Source organism: Morus notabilis, unplaced genomic scaffold (assembly GCF_000414095.1).
Source record: "Morus notabilis unplaced genomic scaffold, ASM41409v2 Scaffold135, whole genome shotgun sequence".
NCBI classification, from domain to species: domain Eukaryota; kingdom Viridiplantae; phylum Streptophyta; class Magnoliopsida; order Rosales; family Moraceae; genus Morus; species Morus notabilis.
The window spans coordinates 643,641-666,188 of NW_010367319.1; the positions used below are offsets into that span (position 1 = coordinate 643,641).

Genomic DNA, 22,548 nt, shown 5'->3' on the forward strand with positions numbered 1-22,548 from the left:
TTGTTGTTGTTGTTGTTGTTTGTGTGTTGTTATGTAAATGTTTCTAACGTCTATTGCTTATTTTTGTGATAATGCTATAAAAATTATTCATAAGTTTGTTTATAAATTATTGTTATAAACACAAATAATCCGAAGTGATGTACGAGGAAAGTCTCGTTGGACTGGTCTGGTTTAACAACGGGCAATGGCCGCTGTTTACCACTTTACCTGGAGGTTTTTTTATTTATTAAAAAAAATAAAAAATCGAGGGTATAATCGTAAAAAAGGGGTTGATCCATTTGGTAGACAACATTTCGGGGAATTGAACCCGACGTGAATCGAACACGCAACCTTCTGATCTGGAGTCAGACGCGCTACCATTGCGCCACGGATCCTTTGTGTTAGTTTTGGATATTACTATAATAATAAGCAAGAGTCATCAAGAATATTGCTAAATATTATAAATTTGTATTTTACGTCTTTTCCGTTTAATTTTTTAGCTACGAACAAGCCTGTATTCCGCTGCGGAGTACAGTATTATATGATAGTTATATTTAAAATATATTTATACATATACATGTATTATATAGTATTGTATTATATGATAGATATAAAATTTATACAAACATATTTATACATACCTATATAGTATTATTATTTATAATATATATATACAGATTGTACAAAATAAAATACAACGTTGTTGTGATTCTTGAGCATTTCATTTCTTTCAGCTGCAAATATAAAAATGAGAAAATTAGTTGTAAATATAAGTGTTAAAAAAAATAAAGATGTTTAAATTATATAATATGAAATAAATATTATAAAAATGTTGCTGCAGAAACAAAGAAATAAAAACACATATCTAGAAGGTAAGATTGTAGAAACTAACAAACGAAAAAGAAAAAAAAAACTCAATCTGAGTGAGAAAAAAAAAAAGAGATCTAGAAGCTTGCAGAAGAAAACAAATGAAAGAGATAAATGATGCTGTAGAAAGAAGGAAAGAAAAAAAAATTCAAAAAGCAACAAACGGAAAAAGGAAAAATAAAACACTCATTCTGAGTATAAATGATCAAAACGGTCAGAAGAAACAGAAAAAAAAAAAGCTGAACAAAAGGACAATATTAATAACTTTACATTCAAAAGGACATAACGGGAATAAAAAATCAACAGAAGACTATTTTTTAGTCTGCGTTATTCTATTAAGTAAATAGGACATAATAATAATAATAATAATAATTAAAAAAAATATCTCATCCCAAGGGACCGAGTGGATTATGACCGAAATCTACAGGATTGTTTTACTTTACAAATATTAAAGCAATTAATTAATATTATTAATTAATACAGACGCAGAACAAAACAAAACAAAGGAAAGAGAGAGATAAATGACTGCAGAAAGAAGGGAACAAAAATAATTCAAAAAGCAACAAACGAAAAAGTCAAAATAAAGCACTGTGTAAATGACCAAAACGGTCACAGCAAATAGAAACAAAAAATTATGAACTAAAGGGCAATATAGTAAATTTACGCTCAGCAGGACATAACGGGAATTAAAATTTCATCAGAAGAAAAAAGCAAGGCTAAAACGGGAAATACACTGTTCATTGCACTGTAGCATGAACAGTGAATCCCGTCCTCTCCTTTAGTATATGTATAATGTCTTCTTTTCCTTTTAAATCTTTGTCGGTGTATTCCCCCGTAGTGTTGAAGAATCTGTGTGTACTCTTTTTCCTCCCCATCTCTTATTGAATATTAGGTGATTATTATAATGGGTAATTTACACCGGTAATCCTTTACTGTTTAGTAGGTAATACTTTAGTCCCTCTTATTTTTTAAATTTAGCAAAACTCTTCTTGAACTCTCAACATGTTGACAATCAAGTCCTTTCCGTCTCATTTTGTTAAGTTTTTAACAGAATCATGCACGTGACCCAGCATGGACTCTTTTTTAATAAAAATACCAAAATGCTTCAAACTATAAAAAACAACTCAAGAAATCCAAATTGAAAAAAAAAATAAATAAATAAACCATGAACGCAAACCCATCTGCTCTCTGGCGCTAGCCATGGTCGTCAGCTAAACCCCTAACCTACTGCAGAACCAAAATCACCATGCAATTAAAATTGCAGAAACCCAATGATATATTCGAACAAAATCATATAACAATTTTTTGGACTCAAGAAAGACAGATGCTCAACTAGCAATGGTTCATTTCATCCAAAGAGATTGCCCAAATTTGATTTGAGCGATAAAAATAAATTTAAAAAATCTGATTCCCACACACATTCAAGAAAATTCACACAAATCACATGCATTAGGCAAAGCTTCAAAGAAAGAATTATTAGGGACAAGAAAAAGAGAGACCATCATCTCTCCAAATCTCTAGCCAAAGCATGTTTCCAAATTTTGCAATTAACCTCAATCAAGAATGAACCCAGTCAAAATTCATACAAAATCATAAAAATCCAATCAAGAAATGGGTGGTCAAGTTCGATTAGCACTATTGTGTTATTTCTACACTAATTAATCAGTTAAGGAAATAATAATTCATTTAAGGGGTGTTTTATCATTTGCAACATGATTATAAGGGTTTTATTTTTATTTTTATTTTTTTTTGTAGGTTTCTTATGAAATTCAACTTCCATGAGAGCTACTCAACCAATCATAAGGGTTTGTTAAGAAATTAACCCGTAGCTTTCGTGAGAGCTAGACAAATATGTTAAAGAGTTTTTAGTGCAATTGGATGATATTAAAACAGTGCTGTCTAGTTTGACGAATCCAATCCTAATCACCTACTCAACCAATCACAACGCCCCAGGTAATTAGACCACAGAAGAATCAGTTGCAGCCATTTGTTTTTTTTTTTTTTCTTTTTCTTTTTCTGTGGGGTAGTAGCCAATTCTCCACATGGACAAAATGAACAAATGAATTCTGCGGAGGAGACCCTAAAAATATTCAATGACTTAAAAATGAATAGTGCAAGCTAATAATAATTACTAAATCAAACGATATGGGATGATGCTTGAATTTGAGAGCAGGCAGATTTAATTCTGTATTATATATATATATATTTTTTTTTTTGGTGGATCGAAAGGAAAGAAAGAGTTTTGTTTTTGTATGAACTATAAAAATCTATATTAATTATAAAGTAAGCCCCGAGTCCCCGACATAATTCTTGCGTTTGTAGTCCAACGGTTAGGATAATTGCCTTCCAAGCAATAACCCGGGTTCAACTAACATGGAAACTTCCCTAACCCTTTTACTGCACTTAACAATCCCTGTTCATTGGGATTGGTTCCACTCTATGATCATGCTCCTAGGTTTTTCCTTTTGAAATTTTAGCTACCAAATTTTCCATGACAGAATTTCTATTCCAGTCAGTTAGAAAGAATTTATTGTTTCCCTCTTCAGTTTGTGGTTGTATATCGATCCTTGAACTTTTTGTTAAGAATTACACCCTAATGTGTAATGTTCGAGAAGATTATACAATATGACTGTTAATTTATCAATTCATCCCGAAAGCTTAAGTTATTAGGATGTGGCATAACAATAGTCTTATATTTTAATACTCTCCCTCACGTACGTAGGCCGAACAAGGAAATTTTTTTTTAATTATTTTGCTATTTGCTGGTTTTTTTTATTTGTTTTTGCTATTTCGCAGTTCGGCTTAACACTACAGGACCTCCCGTTATGATATCATGTTAGTTTATCAATCCACCCCAAAAGCTTAAGTTATTAAGAGGTAGGCTAACAATAATCTTATATTCTAACAATGATTAATACTTTTGTTTTGAGATATCGTGGTTAATAAATAAAGAGCAAATTTTCATGAAAATTAATGCACTAATTTAAGTAAACTGCTTTTGATGAGTTTTTGTTATAATTTAGTTATTATTTCCCTTTTGTTTGCCTGAGGTTTTGTAAGTGTTTATAATTTGTCTGTCAAGAGACATAGTAGATATCGATGATCACTAAGTCAATCGGTATGTTGTAGGATAGAGTGGAACTTAGAATTGAGAGGTCACGAATTCAATCTGAGATTATATAAATATAAAATACCAATTGCTGATGTTTCTCCTTCCGGTGAATCAAGCAATCTACTTGCCTTATTTATATGAGCATGAGATTTAAATCTAAATTTATACCTGTGATATGATGCTATGACAAAGTACTAAACACCAAGTGTCTTAGATAATTATATTAAATTCACTGAAGGGTTCAAATTCTCATATAGTGCTTGTGGAGCCAAAAAGGATTGTTATTTAATTAAAAAGATTATAACATGCAATGCTACTAGTAATGCACGTTATAATGACCGATGGTTACGGCATATAAAGAACACCGAAAAGGAGTTTAATTTTTAATACTTTTGTAATTAGGACGTCCCATAAAAGTATATTTTATGTATAACGAGATAATGACTGAATGACATTAACATACAAACGTATTAATTAAGTCAACATTACCCTGAAGACATGAAACTAAACGTTTATTGATCATATTATTATTATTTTTTAAACAATGAGCGAGAAGATTTGAACTTATCACTTTATGGTGGAATCATATGTGAAATTACTGTTAGACTATACATGTAATCACTATCGACACATTCTTATTAGTCAAACGGGTTGAAGCATGAAGTATTGATAAGGATAGACAGGAAATCACCCATAATCCCAATATTCAAAATAATAATAGAAAAATGCACCACACAAAGAAATCAAACAAAAAGTATCCTTCGTGCCTCTTTTCATAGTAAATATCAAAAAATGAGAGGAAACTATTATCCATGTCTAGCCTTTGCCTTGGGGCGAGGGAAAAAAGAGAGAAGAAAATATGAACAAAAAGTATTTCGTGCTGCCTTGCATCCATCTAAAAAAAAAAAGTAATGTGCTCTGAATAGGTTTTTACCACGATTTAACGTGTTTCAATATATGTTTTTCGTATTCCTCACTTTTGAGTGTATAAGAATGTAAACATAGTTGTCGTTTTCTAGACTCCAACGAGTCAACGACTAATATTAGATAGTAGATTTGGCTAAGGCCTAAGAGTAGAACAACTCGTAACCAAAAAAAAAAAAAAAAACGACATACATGCATTCTTATACACTTAGAAGCGGAGTATTTTCAGCCAAAAAAAATTCAAAAAAAAAATCCGAGTGGACTATAAACTACGTATTAATTTTGGTAAAAAAAGTTTGTAATTTACAAATACAACGCAAATATGGTCTTGCGTTTGTAGTCCAACGGTTAGGCTAATTGCCTTTCAAGCGAAAGACCCAGGTGACGCATGTTTTTGTTTTTTCTAGTTATAGATCGTACGCATCAAGTGTGGAATTCGTAAAATTATTCCTAAACAAATTATCGTAGTTGGTATTGATCATTGCTTTTAGATTCTCTTTTTCCATTGAATACTAAAAAAGTGGTTGGCATTTGTTATATCCCAATATTCCTATGCGCGACAATTAGTCCAACAAAGAGGCTGCTTAGTCAAAAATCAGCTGGTATTTTTCTCTTAGTTCTTTTGTCCTATGTTACCTTTGCCGACCTAACATGCCCTACGTGATATTCAAAGTCGAGTTGATTCTGCAATTACCAAAAAAATACTTTTAATATTTTAAAAAATAATTCTAAGAACTTATTTAGTTTATTGATTTGAGTTTTTAATTTGAGTTAAGATGTGATTTTATGTGAGAACCTTTTACTATAATAAAAAAGTTAAATGTGATTATTTTTAAAAGTTTTTTATTATAGTAAAACTTGAATTTTAAACTGAAATCAATAAAATGAATGAGGCTTAAAGATATTCACAAAACATGAAGCAATATGGAAGTTTCCCTACCCTTCTCATGAAAGATCTTCAGTGTACTATCAATTACAACTTTCATTTTCATATAGGTAAGTGGGTCCCGAAGTACTATTAAATATGAGACTTTGGTTCCCCTTTCTATAGCATTAGTCGCGCACAAGGACAGACAAAGAAACGACCCACAAATAGCATTAGTAAAAAACAACCAAAAAGCACTACACAAAAAAAAAAAAAAAAAAAAAAAAAGGAAGAGACCTGACAAAAAATGAAAGAGGACTCTCCGAAGCTACTCCACTATAAATATCCAAAATGCAAGGCCATGACAAATAAGTGTCAAAGTTTTGTCTTAGGAAGAGAAAGAACAGAGAAGAAAATATGAGGCCAAATTCAGTGGTTCTCACTCTCTTGCTTGTGTTGCTTTTTGTGGGAATCTGTCTAGAAGTGGCCAGGGCTAATCTTAGTGCTGCGGAGTGTCATGAGGAGAGGAGAGTTGGAGTGAACGCATGCAAGGCAGTTCTGCATGGCAAGCTTCCCTCGCAGGAGTGTTGCGAGCGATTGAGGGTCACTCAAATTGAATGCGTCTGCCCGGTGATCACGCCCAAGTTGGCCGCTCTTATCGACATCAACCGTGCTATCCGCCTCATCGAGGGCTGCGGTCGCCGGGTGCCTCGCCACTACAAGTGCGGAAGTGAGTTCGTACTACGTACTTTTTCCTCTTGCTAGTGGTCTCTTTGTCGTACAATTTTTTTCTATGACCATATATCTAACCTGGCTAGAATATATTGTTGGAGTAGTGAAAACATTGGGAGTTTCTCTCGTAGGACTATAAAAATGAAACTACCGATTGTTTTATTTTTTTAGTCATTTTCAGCCGTTATATCTGTATCAGATTCTTCTATTATGCATATTTTTTTAATCTTATTTGATTTTGATCAGATCCAACAGTCTAAAAATTGGTCCTACCGGTAAGACCGTCTACCAGAGACATCCCGAAAATATTTTACGAACGGGCGCGTTTGCAACTCGTTTCAAAATGATTTTATTTTTTGTATGAAAATGAAAATGAAAACGTTTTCAATCTCAGGTAGAAATCATTTTTGAAAATACGTTTGGTAATTTTATCTAGAAATTATTTTCAGTATAAAAAACCCCATTAATATATATATATATATATCTATGTGTGCTCGAAAGAGGAGAAAATGAAAATAAAAAATAAAAAATGACTAAAAATTGTTTTTCATTTATCTCTCATTTTACACTAAACTAAAAAATCGTTTTCATTTTCATTTTTTTATCTTTATTGCACCAAATGCCGTTTTAAAAACGTTTTCATTTTTTATTTTTCAAAAAACATAAAAAACAAAAACGGGATCAATTTCAACCACGGCCATTGTATCTTTTGGATGGGGTCTACGGCTATAGTAACCTATAACCAATATTAATGGTGTAGTATTTTTCTTCTAACCATACGATGTCAAATAGAGAGATTTTGAGGAATACTGAGGAAAAAAAAAAACAAACCTTCAATTTGAGATTTGTGCTATAAATATTGGAACTTTTGTCTTGTATCACACAAATAAATTAATCAATAATTAAATGTTAACAAAGTGTGACATAAATTTAAATAAAAAATTTTAATATAAATTTGAAGACATAAAGTTGTGGCATCTCACCATAATTGTCTCTATCAAATATATAAGTTTCTAAAAATTTGGTGAACAGTTTTGTTAAAATTTATGTTTCATTCGCTTAATATTATTCTTTAAGGGACAATATTCTTCTTCTATATTAGTATTACGTTATTGTTCTGTTATTATTGGTATTGTCGTTATTATATTTATTGTTTTTATCATTATTGTTATTATCATAATATTGTTGTTAATTCTTATCATTATTGTTCTTATTATTGTCGTCGTCGTAGTGGCTCTCTTGTTTTTGGTTTATTGAAGTCTTCTTATTGCTATTTTTGTTTGTCCCATCCCATATATACAGGCATCACTACTCCGTGAGAGGCTGCAAAAGTTAATTTGATGACAGACTTCACTCGCAATTACCATATACCTGTCTCGTTTTCTTTCTCTGTCCTAGTTGGATATTGTTGTTTGACCGTGTAGTGGGTTTTTATTTTTTGTTTTTTGTTTTTTTTTTTTAATTTTAAAGAATATCTGTGTAATAAGAGAACTTTTGTGTTCATTTTCTAGTACTAGGCGAGTATTTATGTAGAACTAATATTATCAGTTGCGATACTCTACATGGTCATGTATGGAATATATATGAATTAATAAGTGAGGTTTTTATTTTTATCCTTTATATTTTTGTTCACTTAAAAGCAATATTCATGTCGCATTGGGATGTGAATGTGGCTGTAGTCTGTGCGCTTTTGTTTCTTGCTGTTTCAAACTTTGATATTGTGATTTGCGATTCTCAAATGTTCCTCTCGCTTTTAGTTTGGTGTCGTTTGAAACGTCACCCTCGTTTGTTTTGCTTTTTTTTTTTTCCCTCTTCTTCTTCTTCTTCTTGAAAAGTGTTTTTCTGTATTTCACTGGTGTGCTATTAGTTATTATCGGCTTCTGAAATATCATATTCATATTGTTTGCTGTTGCTGTCATTCTCAATGTGACTACTTACTGGTTCTTTGTTGTTTGTAAAGACATGGTTATCCTTATAAACGACATCAAAACAATCATTGTTATTCTTTTACATGGTTTTCTCCATTTGTAAAGTTTGTCTACTTTTTTTTCTTCTCATCTTCTGTTGTCGTTATTTCACTGTTACTGTTGTTGTTGTTGTTGTTGTTTGTGTGTTGTTATGTAAATGTTTCTAACGTCTATTGCTTATTTTTGTGATAATGCTATAAAAATTATTCATAAGTTTGTTTATAAATTATTGTTATAAACACAAATAATCCGAAGTGATGTACGAGGAAAGTCTCGTTGGACTGGTCTGGTTTAACAATGGGCAATGGCCGCTGTTTACCACTTTACCTGGAGGTTTTTTTATTTATTAAAAATAAAAAAAAAATTCGAGGGTATAATCGTAAAAAAAGGGGTGATCCATTTGGTAGACAACATTTCGGGGAATTGAACCCGACGTGAATCGAACACGCAACCTTCTGATCTGGAGTCAGACGCGCTACCATTGCGCCACGGATCCTTTGTGTTAAAGTTGGTTATTAATATTATAATAAAGAGGTAATAAACAGTGCTAAATATTATAAATTTGTATTTTATGTCTTTTCCATTTTTTTTTTAGCTACGAATGTCTTTTCCTTTTAAAATCTTGCTCGATGTATTCTCAGTTCCCCGTAGTGTTGAAAAATATCTGTGTACTCTTTTTTCTTCCCATCTCTTACTGATCGAAATGAAATGCTACAAAATTGTGATAATATCTATGAAAATTATCAATATTTTTTTAAAGAAGTAAGATGATCATTATCCCATAAAAAAATTGCAACATTCTTTTGTAATATTATTTTGACATTTTCTATGTCTTCACTTTTATAAAGCCCTTGTATTTGAAATATAGGAAGTCAGGTAATTATTATAATGAGTAATTTACACCGGTAGTTCTTTAACTATTTAGTGGGTGACACTTTAATCCCTCATTTTTTTAATTTTAGCAAAATGATTCTTGAAGTCTCAACACGTTGGCAATTAAGTCATTTCCATCTCATTCTGTTTAGTTTTTAGCAGAATCATGTACGTGACTCAGCATGGGCTATCTTTTTTTAATAAAAATACCAAAATGTTTCAAACTATAAAAAACAACTCAAATCTTGAAGAAGAAACCCAAATTGGAGGAGAAAAAAAAATCATAAACGCAAACCCGTCTGCTCTTGGCGTTAGCCATCGTCGTCGGATTAACCCCCAACTCACAACAGAACCAAAATCACCACGCAATCAAAATTGCAGAAACCCAATTAATATATTCAAACAAAATCAAGAACAACTCTTTGGACTCAAGAAAGACAGACGCTCAACCAGCAATGGTTCATTTCATCCAAAGGAATTGCCTAAATTTTATTTGAGCAATATAAAAAAAATATCAGATTCCCACACACACTCAAAGATATTCACACAAATCACATGCATTAGGCAAAGCATCAGAGAATGAATTATTAGGGACAAGGGAAAGAATCCCTCCAAATCTCTAGCCAAAACATGTTTCTAAATTTTGCAATTAACCACAGTCACGAATGAACTCAGTCAAAATTCATATAAAATCATAAAAATCCAATTTAGATATGTGGAGAGAATGTAACACCCCAGAGAATTAAACGAGATTAATTAATGTAATTAAAATTGATTACCGTGCCTAATCTAATTGATTAATTATTGATTATTAAATATTTCTGACGTGTAAATTTAAATATTTCCAAGAAATTTAAATATTTTCAGTAATTACATTTTACCCCATAAGTGTGTGTAGACACATTTTCTAAACTGTTATTTTTAAATATTTGAGACACCTCTTTTTCTTTTCTTTTCTTTTTCCTTTTTCTTTTTTATTTTTTTTTTCATTTTTTTTCCTTTTCCTTCCCGTGGCTGCCAGCCCCCCAGCTCTCTCTCTCTCTCTCTCTCTCTCTCTCTCTCTCTCTCTCTCTCTCTCTCTCTTTATTTTTCTTTTATCTCTCTCTCCTCTAGTTTCTCTCACGCGAGCCATCTCTCTCTTTTTCTCCATTTTTCTTCCATGCCGGCCACTTCCTCCGGGATCTCTCTCCCGCCAGCTGTCTCTCTCTCTCCGAGTTTCTCTCTCCTTCTCTCTCTCTCTCAGCTTGCTGCCGAGACACAAAAAAAAAGGGAGAAACGGAGGGAGCACGGCTCCATCAACTAATTTGAGGTAAAACCCCTTTGAAGCCCACTCTTGATTTGAATTTTTAAACATGAGAAAGTTTAATTTTGATTGGATTTGAATAATTTTGAGTTAGAGTTTGGATTTAAACAATTGTTGTTAGAATTGATTGAAATTTGGGGGTTTTCAGTTATTGGACTTGTTTAGTTGATTGGAAACTAGTTTTGATGGATTCTGGAGAATTTATTTTGAAATTGAACTTGATTTGCATGTTTGGTATTTTTTCTATTTATGTCGGCATGCTGCTAAAATTTTTTTTGAAAGTTGTTTTTAAGCTGAAATTAAATAGGAAACCAAACCCATGAATCGAATTTCAATCTTTAAAGTGTTGGAAAATTAATGGCATCGAGTGCGCAGCGGAATTTAAAAATTTTAATCAACGTCAAAGCCAAACAAGAACATGTTCATGATGCTATATAACATAAATACTAAAGATCTAAAACATACCTTTTTGAGATTTCAAAAAACTGCACGTCTGACAGATCTAAGCGTTCCAAACAGCAACCGGAAGAGCCTCAACCAACTGGTCTTCTTTGCTATTCTCGTTTCCACAATCGGTGTGCGGGTGGGCACACGTCGTTAATCTCCTCTAGGTATTCTTGATCTCCTTCCAATCACAAGAGAGTCAAAGAAAAAATTGTTCTTGAGAATTAAATAATTTTTCCTCTCAGGAATCTTTTATCAATAGCCTCCAAAAAGTCTCTCAAGTGATCTAATGAGTAATGTGACTTAATAGGCTATTTATAGTGTTTTGGAAGTCATACTTCAGTGACAATTAGGTTTCCCAAAGTTCTAATCGCATCCAGAGTCGATTTTCCCACGTCAGCATGCATTTTACGTTACAACCGGTCGACCGGTGACAGAGACGTTATAACTCACCGGTTGACCTGTCTTCACTAACCGGTCGACCGGACTGGTCGACCTGTGACCGGTCTACCCAACCGGTCGACCTGTCTGCACTGACGAAAGTTATTTTTCATACTTTTTCAATACGGGAAACTTGCATAGAGCCTCAGTTTTGATTCAAGCAACCCAATAGAGAAATTGCCTGATCAAAACAGTCATATAATAGTCTTCCCATATTAAACAACTTTTAAAATAATAATTCAACCAATTTATCTAGAATTAATTTATCAATTAATTCACCCATGAATTAACTTTGAACCTCTCGTTACGGAAATAACACAAATTACCAATGTGTAGGAAATACACCGTATCGTTACAGGAAATTATGTGAGCTAGCAAAGGGACCCAATGGACATATATAAATCAAGCTCCTATAATCACAACGCTACTTGTAAACCAACAAGTCCGTCTCATGATTATAAAACTCTAGCACTATTCCACTAAAAGCCTATAGCTGCACTCTCGATTTATATAGCGTATTTACAAAGCTCTGATTAGCTCTAGTCCATGACTCAATATATTAGTGTATCATCCCCATAGGATATCCATAATCGACTTGAGGTCAAGTTCCATTTTACCTTCCCGATTACATTTATCTTATGTTCCATTATCATACCATCGGAAAAATGATGTCTCCCTTTAGTACATCAAAGGATACAAGTCCAGTATACAGGTTCATCATCCATCTCAGGATTAAGATGACAACATATAATTCGTCAAAAGTGAATTGTTTTATTCAAACAGAATTATTAATTAAAACAATTCAACTTTGGTCCGATCCAATATAGATTTTACCATTAGAAACTATATCAATGTCTCCACCCATGGAGTCCCACCTCCGACGACCAAGACAAGCCGTCTCCGTTAGGAAGTAGACAACATAACAATCTTAACATGAATAAAGCGCCCAACTTTATTCCCTCAATTGTGGATCATAAGATTTAGACTATCATCTTTAGATTCTTGTCTTCCGCATGTTCTTCACATTACATGCATGACCTAAAGATTTAGAATGACAGTCTCAGACTTTCAGTTTGCTTATCATACATTCAACTATTATGAACATAAAGAGGACAATTCATAGATATATAAAATAAATAAATCTTTATTAATAGTCAAAATATCTCAAAGAATATTGTTACATTTATTCCTAAGGGCATAAACGCTAACATAAAGTACCCCCAAACTAATTATAAAATCGTTTGTGAGACTTGGATTTGAGTCAAGGCACACTAATAGGAAATCAAAAGGATATAATTGAGATTGAAATTGCTTTAGGAATGAGAATTGGATCCTAAAGTGTTGTTTTGTATCAGTACTAGCTGAGGACTAGGATTGAGAGACTTTGAGGAAGCGAAAGCCGGAATAGAGCAACGATAGTCACAGGTTTGATATTTGCGAGGTAGGATTCCTTATCCCTTTCTTTGTTAGCCTTGTTTTCAAAAGAGTTTTAGCCTTACAAATGCTTTAAAGAAAGTGTATGTTTGCGAAAGAAAAGCATTTTAAAAATCATGGCTTGTTGTAGTTCATGGGATTAAATGAACGATTTCATAAAGTTTAATGAATGATTTTTTAAGATAAGAGATCTTGCGAATCGGTAAACCGGCTGATAGCCTAGACAGGATGTGGAGAGTGCATCCTTGGGGGCAGATCCCGAAACCCGGCCCGAGGGTGATAAGGCTTGTGCATGTGGTTGTGTAAGTAATTTATCTTAGTATAAATTACTTACTGATGCATGTAATACGATTATTTTCAGTTATATTTCCTTTGAGAAAAATGATGTGAGGTTTCGGCTGTTGTGTTGAAACTGAATGTCTTATTTATTTACTATTCATTTATTTAATTACTCGCGTATCCATTTATTTAATTGTTTATAAAGTTATTTTAAATTATATCTTACTAGGCATTTCACTCACGTTTTTATTATTTTATAAATATTAAACCCCTCCTAAAAAATTCTAGAAGCGGTGCGGAGTAGCTGAGTTAGATTGCTACCATCTTGAGTTGGAGAGGATTGTGTTCATCCTCCTGATATATAAATGTAAGGAAGTGTAACTTCTGTAAACTCTTATATTTGGATTTCTAGACTGTGGTTGATGTCTGTAATGTTATTTACATGTTCATGTATGTACAATACTGTATGTCCTGTGGATGGAGCACTGAATGATGTCAGAGGCCCGAGTGTAGAACCTCTCATCCGCTGTAATTTATTTTAATTAAGTGTGGTGTTCGTTGGGAATTTCTTTTATTATCGTGTGTTTAACTCCTAATCGATCTCCATGTCACTGACCCCGGCTGCGGGGCGTGACAGAGAATCACATAGTGCAAACCCCCACCCAGTTTTGGAACCCCTTCCATTCTACCTCCCATGAACAACGTGCACTCTCTTGTTTCTCGTCGTCGTGAGATTGTGCCGCCCATTTCGTCACCATCTTGAGATTGAGTTGCCCCTTTTCCATCATTACGAGATATAAGTTCCCACTTCCTCTTCCATCGTGAGATCGAAGTCCCTTTCCTTGCAGTCGCGTGATCCAGGCACCCCCTCTCCCGCCAATGGTCTTCTCTTTCTTTCATTCTCTTGCTAGGTTTTTGAAGTCTGCACATTTTCTCTAGAAAATATTAGAAAGAGAAAGAACGTTGCACGGTTTTTTTTTTTTTTTGTTTTCTTATGAATTATGAGTTGAGTTTTTTTATTTTACCAATTTTCATACTTGTGTTGGTGGACGTGCGTTGCACGCGATGTAGTTTGTTAAAAATTAAAAAAAAATTGACAAAAAGGATTTAATTGTCAACGTGTTGAGAATTTAGGGATAATTTTGTTAAAATTAAAAAAGAGAACAAAGTGTCACTTATTAAAAAGTTTATTTATTTTACTGACAAGTTAGTCGTATAACTTGCTAAATACGACTAGTGCTACAGTCCATCTTTACCGAAAGAACGTGAAAACTATCTATTTTCAAAGAGATGAAAAACATGGTATTTTAGAACATATAAGAGGATAAAATGTGATATATAAAACTAACTAGAACATTTAAGAAGACAAAGATCATAGTCCTTTTTTTTTCTTCTTTTTTTTTGGTTTTTTTTTTTTTTTTAGCTGGAGAAAGATCATAGATTCATAGTTATCTAGAGCTATTCACTTTATTAGCGATTCAAACCCATACACAAAGAAAAGATCTAGACACGATCTCACGTTGAAGAACTGACCTCGTTCGTTTCGCTGATTCGAGTTGAGATGTGATTTTATATGAGAGTTTTTTACTGTAACAAAAAAGTTAGATGTGACTGTTTGTGAGAGCTTTTTACTGTAGTAAAATTTGAATTCTAAACTCGAATCAGCGAAACGAACGAGGCCTAAATCTCAAATCAAGTTGTGCGACCATAAAAATAAGATCACTAAAGATGTTATCCAGTTGAATAACTGAAAATCTATTTTACTTTTTATATCTAATTCAACATGGGTATCTGGGGTAGGTACAAGGCTATTCAAATTTCAAATCAAGCTGAAGGTGCATTAAAAGTAACAAAATGAAATTTGTTAATTTTGCAATTTTATTCTTCCATGAATTGCCATCTAAATATCTTGCAATTTGTTAAATATCTTGCTTTGAACTTTCTTCTTCTACCTTTTGTTGTCTCTCTTACAAAACGCTATTGTCTTACCTTGATCGAATCTGAATGTGCCTTGCAAAAAATGCAAGAAGGAACCACCAATTGCGTTTTACATGTATATAAGTTCGATTAGCACTATTGTGTTATTCCTACAATAATTAATCAGTTAAGGAAGTTGTGTTTCATCATCCGCAAAATCATTAATGTGCCCAACAATTGGCACTAATATTAGTTAACAAATTGACTCTGCTGACATTAATATTAGTTTGACTGTCAATATTGCTACAATAATTCATTTAAGGGGTGTTTTATCATTTGCAACATGATTATATGGGTTTTTTTTTTTTTTTTTTTTTTTTTTTTTTTTTTGTTTTTGTAGGTTTGTTAAGAAATTCTTTTCTTTTCGGGTATTTGTAATTTTGTTTTGCACGATCTCAATCAATAGTTATTATTTCTAAGTTACATTCACTAGACAGAGGATTTGCAAAAATCTTGTTCTTTTTGCTGTTGCCAATGAAGTAAAATGTTTTGTTATCTCAAAAAAGAAAAAAAAGAAAAGAAAAAGGAACTAATGTTTTTGGAAGTCACGACTCATGAATGTACCATGGCAGTCTAGGCAGAGTATATGTTAGTTTATTGTCGTTTCCTTGGGTCCAAAATCTAGAGATTGTTTTTTTACAACGAAATTTAGAAAAAATTTAAATTTGAATTATAATTTTATTTAAGTTCATATTTTTTTGTAAAATTTGAGTTTGAATTCGAGTTTGAACTCGAATTTAGGGTTAAACTCGAGTTCAAGTTTCTCATTTAACACAAGTTTATAAACTTAAACTCAAGTTATTAAATAATATTTTTTTTATTCTTAAAAATGTCATAACTTTTTCGTTTTAATTCTGATTGAGATGATTTTTTTTCTATGCATTTACAACGAAAAGACGAATACAACCCCACCCATATACCCTATTAAAATTTTTCATTACCATTGAGTTTTTATTAAAATACTATATAAATATAAATTTAAGTTTTGACCCACTCAAATACAAACTCAAATGGATTCTCAATTCATCATAACTCAAATGTTCACATCCAAACACAAACTTAAGTTATAACTCAAACTTAACTCAAAATCATCATTCAAGTCACCATAACTCATAAATGTAAAAGAACAAGCCCTAAGTATTGTATAGCCAATGAATTGGTAGTATCCAATATGTAATTGTTAAATAGCAAGGAAATTTGCAGCACTTGCGTTTGTAGTCCAACGGTTAGGATAATTGCCTTCCAAGCAATAGACCCGGGTTCGACTCCCGGCAAACGCAGTTGTTTTGAAATTAACTCTAATTGTTATTATCCTATATATTATGAAAATTAATTTAGAACTTAATATACCTTTTTCTTTTTTATGAATAATCATATAAATGTGCAAATAATTAAGTGGCAGATTCAAGTTTTGCGTGCATGCGTTTTAGCATGGTTGGTGCAATAATGTTTAGTCCAATAGTTTCACCGAATAAATATTCTCATTAAAAATTTTGGCATGGCCACTTTTATTTGCTAATGGATATGGAATATTCAGAATCTTTAAGAGCCCGTTTAGTTGGAGGATTCGTTCTCTGATTCGAATCATGGTTCATGATTCGCTATAATATTTTCTCTCATAAAAAAACACACGTAAATCGAAAATGGTTCTAATTCATGAACCAAATGGGCTCTAAACTTGTTAACACTATAAATATATAATTAAAGTTAGTAGTTATTTGTTATATAAAACTAGAAGATGTATTCATAAATACTATTGGTTATTGTTTTTTCTTTTGTATCACTATCCTGTCACGAGTTATTAATGTACTTATTAATAATGATCATAGTATGTTCAAATAATAATTGGAAGTAATTTCCATAATAACTTGTCATGTAACCAAAAAAAAATGTTTTTTTTTTATGAAATACTCTTTTAAGCACTATTCCTTTTCCTTACCTGTGGCTTTGCCAAATAGTTTGTAATCGAGAAATTTTCTTTGGGCATTAGCTTCTTATAATTTGCTTTCAAGTTACTTGTTGGAACTTGGAAGTTGGAAGGTGCTTTGGTTATCAATTCTTGGAGGCACTGTGTCTCAGCATAGCCAGACAAAAATAATTACTAGTTGTCCCAAGTTACTGCTTTCACCTAACAAAAAGAAAAGTCGCGATCTCTCCAATTAGTAAGCTATTAAAAAGCTGGCTGACCTTATTTGCACTCAAACTTCCCTAAACGACATTAAAGGTGGAATCAAATGAGCTAACAACGCATCTGGTCCATGTCTTCATGCATTTATAGCGATGTGTTCAGAATATTTAAGAGCTGCGTCGCCATTAATTCAAGAAATTTGTTCTCATCATGCCACAACAAAAAGAATTTGCTGTTTTGTTTTATTACTTTTTGCTCTGAAAGAGCATGATTATTTTCATTTCTTTCCCTCTAGTTATCTTTCCTGTGCCTTGCAGACTTATATATCCAGTGCATTCAAGAACTGGTCCACGTTAGAGTTTCCACCACCTGTATGTTGGTTTGTTCTCATTGATAACAAAATTACTGATATCACATATATTGTCCAATTGAATTTTTTCAGAAATAATGCCTGAGTTACGTGTCCGAATTAATCCATGGATTGCTTCATGCTGCAAGTGACAAAAATAAAAATGTTATTTATTTTATAGTATTTAATGTTAGATCAAAAATAATATAATGTAATATTTGTAAGAATTATTACCTCTTCATCGATTAAAAGACAATCAAAGTTGATTAAACGTCGTGTCATCAAATCATTGTTTATCCATAATTTGGAAATTCGTGCCCTAATTGTTTCGTAAATTTCATTTGGATTGATATTGTCATTTTGTTTAACTGAAAAAAGCAGAGTATTTTAAAAAAAAAAAAACAAATACTAAATATAAAAGAAGTTAATGACAGAATTAGGGTAGTTAGAATAATAGTACGAAGAATCTAAGAGCAATAAGCGTGATCACATCTAATATCCATTAATTTTTTTTACTAGTCTAATATCCATTAATTATTTATCTTAGCTAAAGTGTTTCAATTTTAAATTGTTTTTTAAGAAAATAAATTTTTTTAGAAAAATAAGTAAATATTAAATGTGTGTTTTTTTAATATATATTTGCTTCCTTTCTTATATTAATAAGGGTATATTATTTCCCATTCTCTTTTACACGCCCATTGCCAACTTGGCAAGTGGCTTCCACGACGTCGTTTGTATACAGCTTCTGTGACTCTGCCCTGTCTTGGCAGACCGTTAAAACTCGAAAAGCATAAAATCATTTTTTCTTATCTCGGAAAGATCATTGGACATCAATCACTTCTTTAATATACAAACCTTATATTTCAAGCAAAAAATAATATACAAACCTTTATATCCTTTTCTGATTCATTTTCACGTAATCTCTGATTATCTTTACCTCATAAACAAAACCAAAAAAAAAATTTTGTTTTTTGGTTTTTTCACGGTCAACGCCCACCAAAAAATGTTCCTCAAAATCCAAACCTCAACAAAATCTGCTTCTGGGTTTTGATCCTCTCCCCAAAATCCGAAATGGGTCGGCGACACATCGAATCAGAATCCACCAAATGCTCTTCCTTCGTCCTCCTCTGCCTGGCCCTGATCTCCTGCTCTCTGGTCTACGCCTTCCTCTCCGTGGTCCTCAGGCCCAGCAACTTCTACATCTTCTTTTCCCCAAATTTCATCTGGAACAATGGCGATTTCAGAAAGCTCTACGCCTTCCTCTCTGTGGTCCTCAGGCCCAGAAATTTCTAGACGACGTCGTTTTCCCAGTCCTCATCGGTCGAAGAACAAGGCGGGCGTGTGGAAACAGATTCGAATGGGGACGAGTGTTGCAGAGGAATCGAGAACTTGGAGCTCTGGGGAGCCGCCGTGAAGTGGGGATCTGATTTGAAGTTCAATTCTTCTCAGGAGTGTTGTAAGGCTTGTAAGGCCATGTGTACTGGGAATGATGGTCCGTGTTTGTGCGACACTTGGGTCTTTTGCGGAAATAAAGAGACTTGTGGGTCGAAATTCGGCGAGGTGAGGGGCTTTTTTTTTTTTTTTTTTTTTTTTTTGAAGCAGTCAACGGCTAATTTATGTGTTTGTGAAGTTGGTGTGTGTGTGTTGCGATGTTTATTGTTTGTGATTTTGTGATTTTTTTTTTGTGTGATTAAGCTTATTTTTTGGTTGGTGGGTGGGGGTTGCCAAACTTGTCATGTTTCTGTTGCAATGGTTGTTATTTGTACGTTCATTCTGTTATGGCTTAGGCGCCTTAATTCTGATTAACAAGATCAATTGTTATTAGTTAATTGAGAGCCATGTTCACTTTTAGTCTCTGTAGCTTCTCACTATAATGAAGAAGAAGATTATAAGAAAATCACACACCTCGTGTCTCTCGGACTCATTGTCTTTCTTTCTCTAATATCATTCCCAAAACCTCCCCTTTCCACATTGACCTTCATCACCGAGGGTTGATTCATGTGCTTGCTTTGCATCAGGACAATAATTCGGCTCCACACTCCAAACAGTTTCATGTGGTGATTAAGCTATTATTTTGCTTCTGTTTTTTTTTTTTTTTTAATTAAGTATATACATTGCTGTAAAGCTACGTTTCAATATTCTACTTTGATGGATTACGCATTAAGCTGGATCAGGCAAATCTTATTTAAAAGGCATAACGTCTGTTTTTTTCCCTCTTTGTTCAATAAGATTTGACTTGTGCAAATTTATCACTTATTTTAAAAGCATGACGTCGATTCTTTCCTCTTTGTTCAATAGGATTTGACTTGTGCAAATTTACTTTTTTCTATCTTATCTTCTTATTTATCTTATTCGTTTTATGAGTCTAAAAAGAAATGCATTTTTCTATCTGAAAATATGTCTCCGTGTTGTAAGCATCTGATGGTGATGCATACATTGGAATTTTTTCACACCCCATTGACAGTTAAGCTATATATATATTTTCTCGTGAATAATTTTCTAGTTCTCTGAATTCATTTTTCCACTGCAGTGCTGGTTGAAGAAACAGAAGGATACTTTGAATCCTGACCGGCAAGAAGCAGGGGAAAAAGTTAGTTGGACTTCCGGGCTCATCTTTGGAAAAGGAGAGGTATGTCTAAGTTTTGTTGCCTTAAGTCTATATGTTTCTATATGGAGAGAGTATTGAGCTGGTCTTGGAAATTACAATTTATGATTGTTGTCTGTGTATGAAGAAATGTTCGTTGCCTTTTCGGAGTTTGTTTTCCGTGTTGCAATCGAAAGGCTTCCATAACTTCGTAGTGTTTCATAATGTTCTGTGTTGTGTCTTCTTGTCTTCCTTGTAGTGTTTAATTTTCGGCAATTTACCTACATGGTCAAATTATCTAGGCCATTTACGTTGATTTGTTTATGTCGTTTCTCTTTCCAGGGAATTGTTGGCTTGGAAACAAAATATGGAACCCTTCACATAAAGGTAGTTAACTGTTCATGCTCTACTGTGCCACAAAGAAGCCCGATGCTTTTGATATCATGACTATGATATATAGAGTAACTGGATTAATAGGTAGGAGACAGTATCTTCCATGTTTAAAATTTAGGTGCATTTAACAACGTGTGCAACGGAACATGAATAGTTTACATGTAAAAAAATACAGGCAGATACTATTTCGCTTTATGATTGGTCCGTGTACGCTTATGACTGGAATATTGTACTGTACAACAGTCAAGGATGGAAATAATTTATTTATTTATTTATTTTCTTTTGGTTCTAATCTAATCAAAATTTGGCAGAAACTTTAGTTAGGTATTGTATAGAAAAATCTGTTTGATGTGGTCTAGAAAGGATTACGCTTAAGAAGGTTGACGGTTGGAGAATATAGCCTGTTGTAAGAACGGCATGGAACTGGGGTCTGCAACACATCCATAACTGTTAAATTTTATAAAAAAGCTGAAAAGGAATTTTACTCTTGATGGGTAAATTTGAGTCCTGCCAATACTGTCCATGTAGTCTGACAATACTCACTTGGTGCAGCTTTTCCCTGATTGTGCCCCTCATTCTGTAGCCTACATTCTTGAGTTGTTGGCATTGCGGCACTGTGCGGGTTGTGAATTTTATCGTGCTGAGAGCAGAGGGGAATCCTGGGATTCAGAAGGAAACCACATAGAAAAGGTAAGACTTGTTTTGTTTTCTTCACTCTGCCAGAAGTTGTAAATGTTTAATGTGTTGACCAACTTGGAGCTTCATATCTACCTGCGTCTTTCTGGAGTCTCATATCATCTTTCTTTTTTTCATTTTTTTTTTCTCATTTTTATCCAATTATCTCATTGTTATCTTTGGCCCATTTGTTCTCTTTAAAAATATATGAAGTAAAACTTTTTATAGGTTAAGTGTTCAAGCTGAAATGTTTTACGTTCCTGGGGATTGGTTAAAAGCCAAAAAATTGTCGAAAATCCATTCGAATAGTTGGAAGTATCTAAAATGCTATTTGCAGTACATGTTTACCATATTTGCTTACAATCTTTTCATTGACAACTCCACATTGTTTAATTTCTCAGGCTTCTTTTGGTCCCCCATTTGCACTGATTCAAGGAACATTGGAAGCCATGGGAAACCCATTCAAGAAGATCCCAACTGAGGTTTGCCCCACAATTAGAAGGGGTTCCGTAGCTTGGATCGGTTCCGGTCCAGAATTCGTTATAAGCCTGGCAAACCATGAAGAATGGAAAAACGCGTACACCGTTTTTGGTTCTGTTCTTCCGGAGGACATGAAAATAGCTGAGAAAATTGCTCAGCTACCCACCAAACCAGATGTTTGGAACAATATCAATGTGTCTGTCTTGGAACAGCCTGTGCCATTGTTGTTGAGAAGAATCCAGACAAGTGTAAAAACAGAGTGAAAGTTCATACCTCACTATACGAGTTTGATCGCTTTTTTCTCCATACTTTCTCTGCTTTGAACTATACTGAATTCAATGTTACATCGATCATCGTCTGTCTTAGAGAAATAATACGGCTTTTGGGTATTTGCCTGGCAGTAGTGTTCTAATGTTTCCGTAGCATACCCAGTACTTTATTATTAGTATATTAATTATTAGGAAAATTTTCATTTTTATATCATGAGTTATATCAAAATATGCTTTTGGTATCCCCGTGTTTCTTATTATTTCATGCATATACCTTAATATTTTAGAAAATAGTTTTTTGATACCTCGAGATTGTTTATTAAGTGTAAAATGTCAATTTTACCCTTATCTTTAATTAATTAGAAATTAAAATTTTTTAAACATATTTAAAAAATGCTTTAAATGTATTAAAAATTGAGTTTGTTTTTTAAAATGTTTTTAATTTTTTTTTTTATAAATTTGAATAAATTAAG

At 33.0% G+C, this 22,548-nt stretch overlaps 2 protein-coding genes and 3 non-coding genes across 5 annotated transcripts; 3 read left to right on the forward strand and 2 right to left on the reverse strand.

Moving 5' to 3' along the window:
• Window positions 1–302: 302 nt before the first annotated feature.
• TRNAW-CCA lies at window positions 303–374 on the reverse strand. Its single transcript has one exon. It is a non-coding gene; the product is annotated as a tRNA-Trp (tRNA).
• A 5,755-nt stretch (window positions 375–6,129) lies between these two features.
• On the forward strand, window positions 6,130–8,092 carry LOC21406153. Its single transcript, XM_010112252.2, has 2 exons — window positions 6,130–6,477; window positions 7,782–8,092. Exons 1-2 carry the CDS (start codon window positions 6,165–6,167, stop codon window positions 7,796–7,798), a joined length of 330 nt encoding a protein of 109 aa, XP_010110554.2. The 5' UTR covers window positions 6,130–6,164; the 3' UTR covers window positions 7,799–8,092.
• A 778-nt stretch (window positions 8,093–8,870) lies between these two features.
• On the reverse strand, window positions 8,871–8,942 carry TRNAW-CCA. The gene has a single exon. It is a non-coding gene; the product is annotated as a tRNA-Trp (tRNA).
• Window positions 8,943–16,405: 7,463 nt separating this feature from the next.
• On the forward strand, window positions 16,406–16,477 carry TRNAG-UCC. The gene has a single exon. It is a non-coding gene; the product is annotated as a tRNA-Gly (tRNA).
• A 2,268-nt stretch (window positions 16,478–18,745) lies between these two features.
• Window positions 18,746–22,284, forward strand: LOC21406155. The gene is made up of 6 exons (XM_024174876.1): window positions 18,746–18,850; window positions 18,968–19,234; window positions 20,205–20,303; window positions 20,601–20,645; window positions 21,204–21,341; window positions 21,728–22,284. The coding sequence occupies exons 1-6, from the start codon at window positions 18,746–18,748 to the stop codon at window positions 22,067–22,069; spliced, it is 996 nt and encodes a 331-aa protein (XP_024030644.1). The 3' UTR covers window positions 22,070–22,284.
• Window positions 22,285–22,548: the final 264 nt, after the last annotated feature.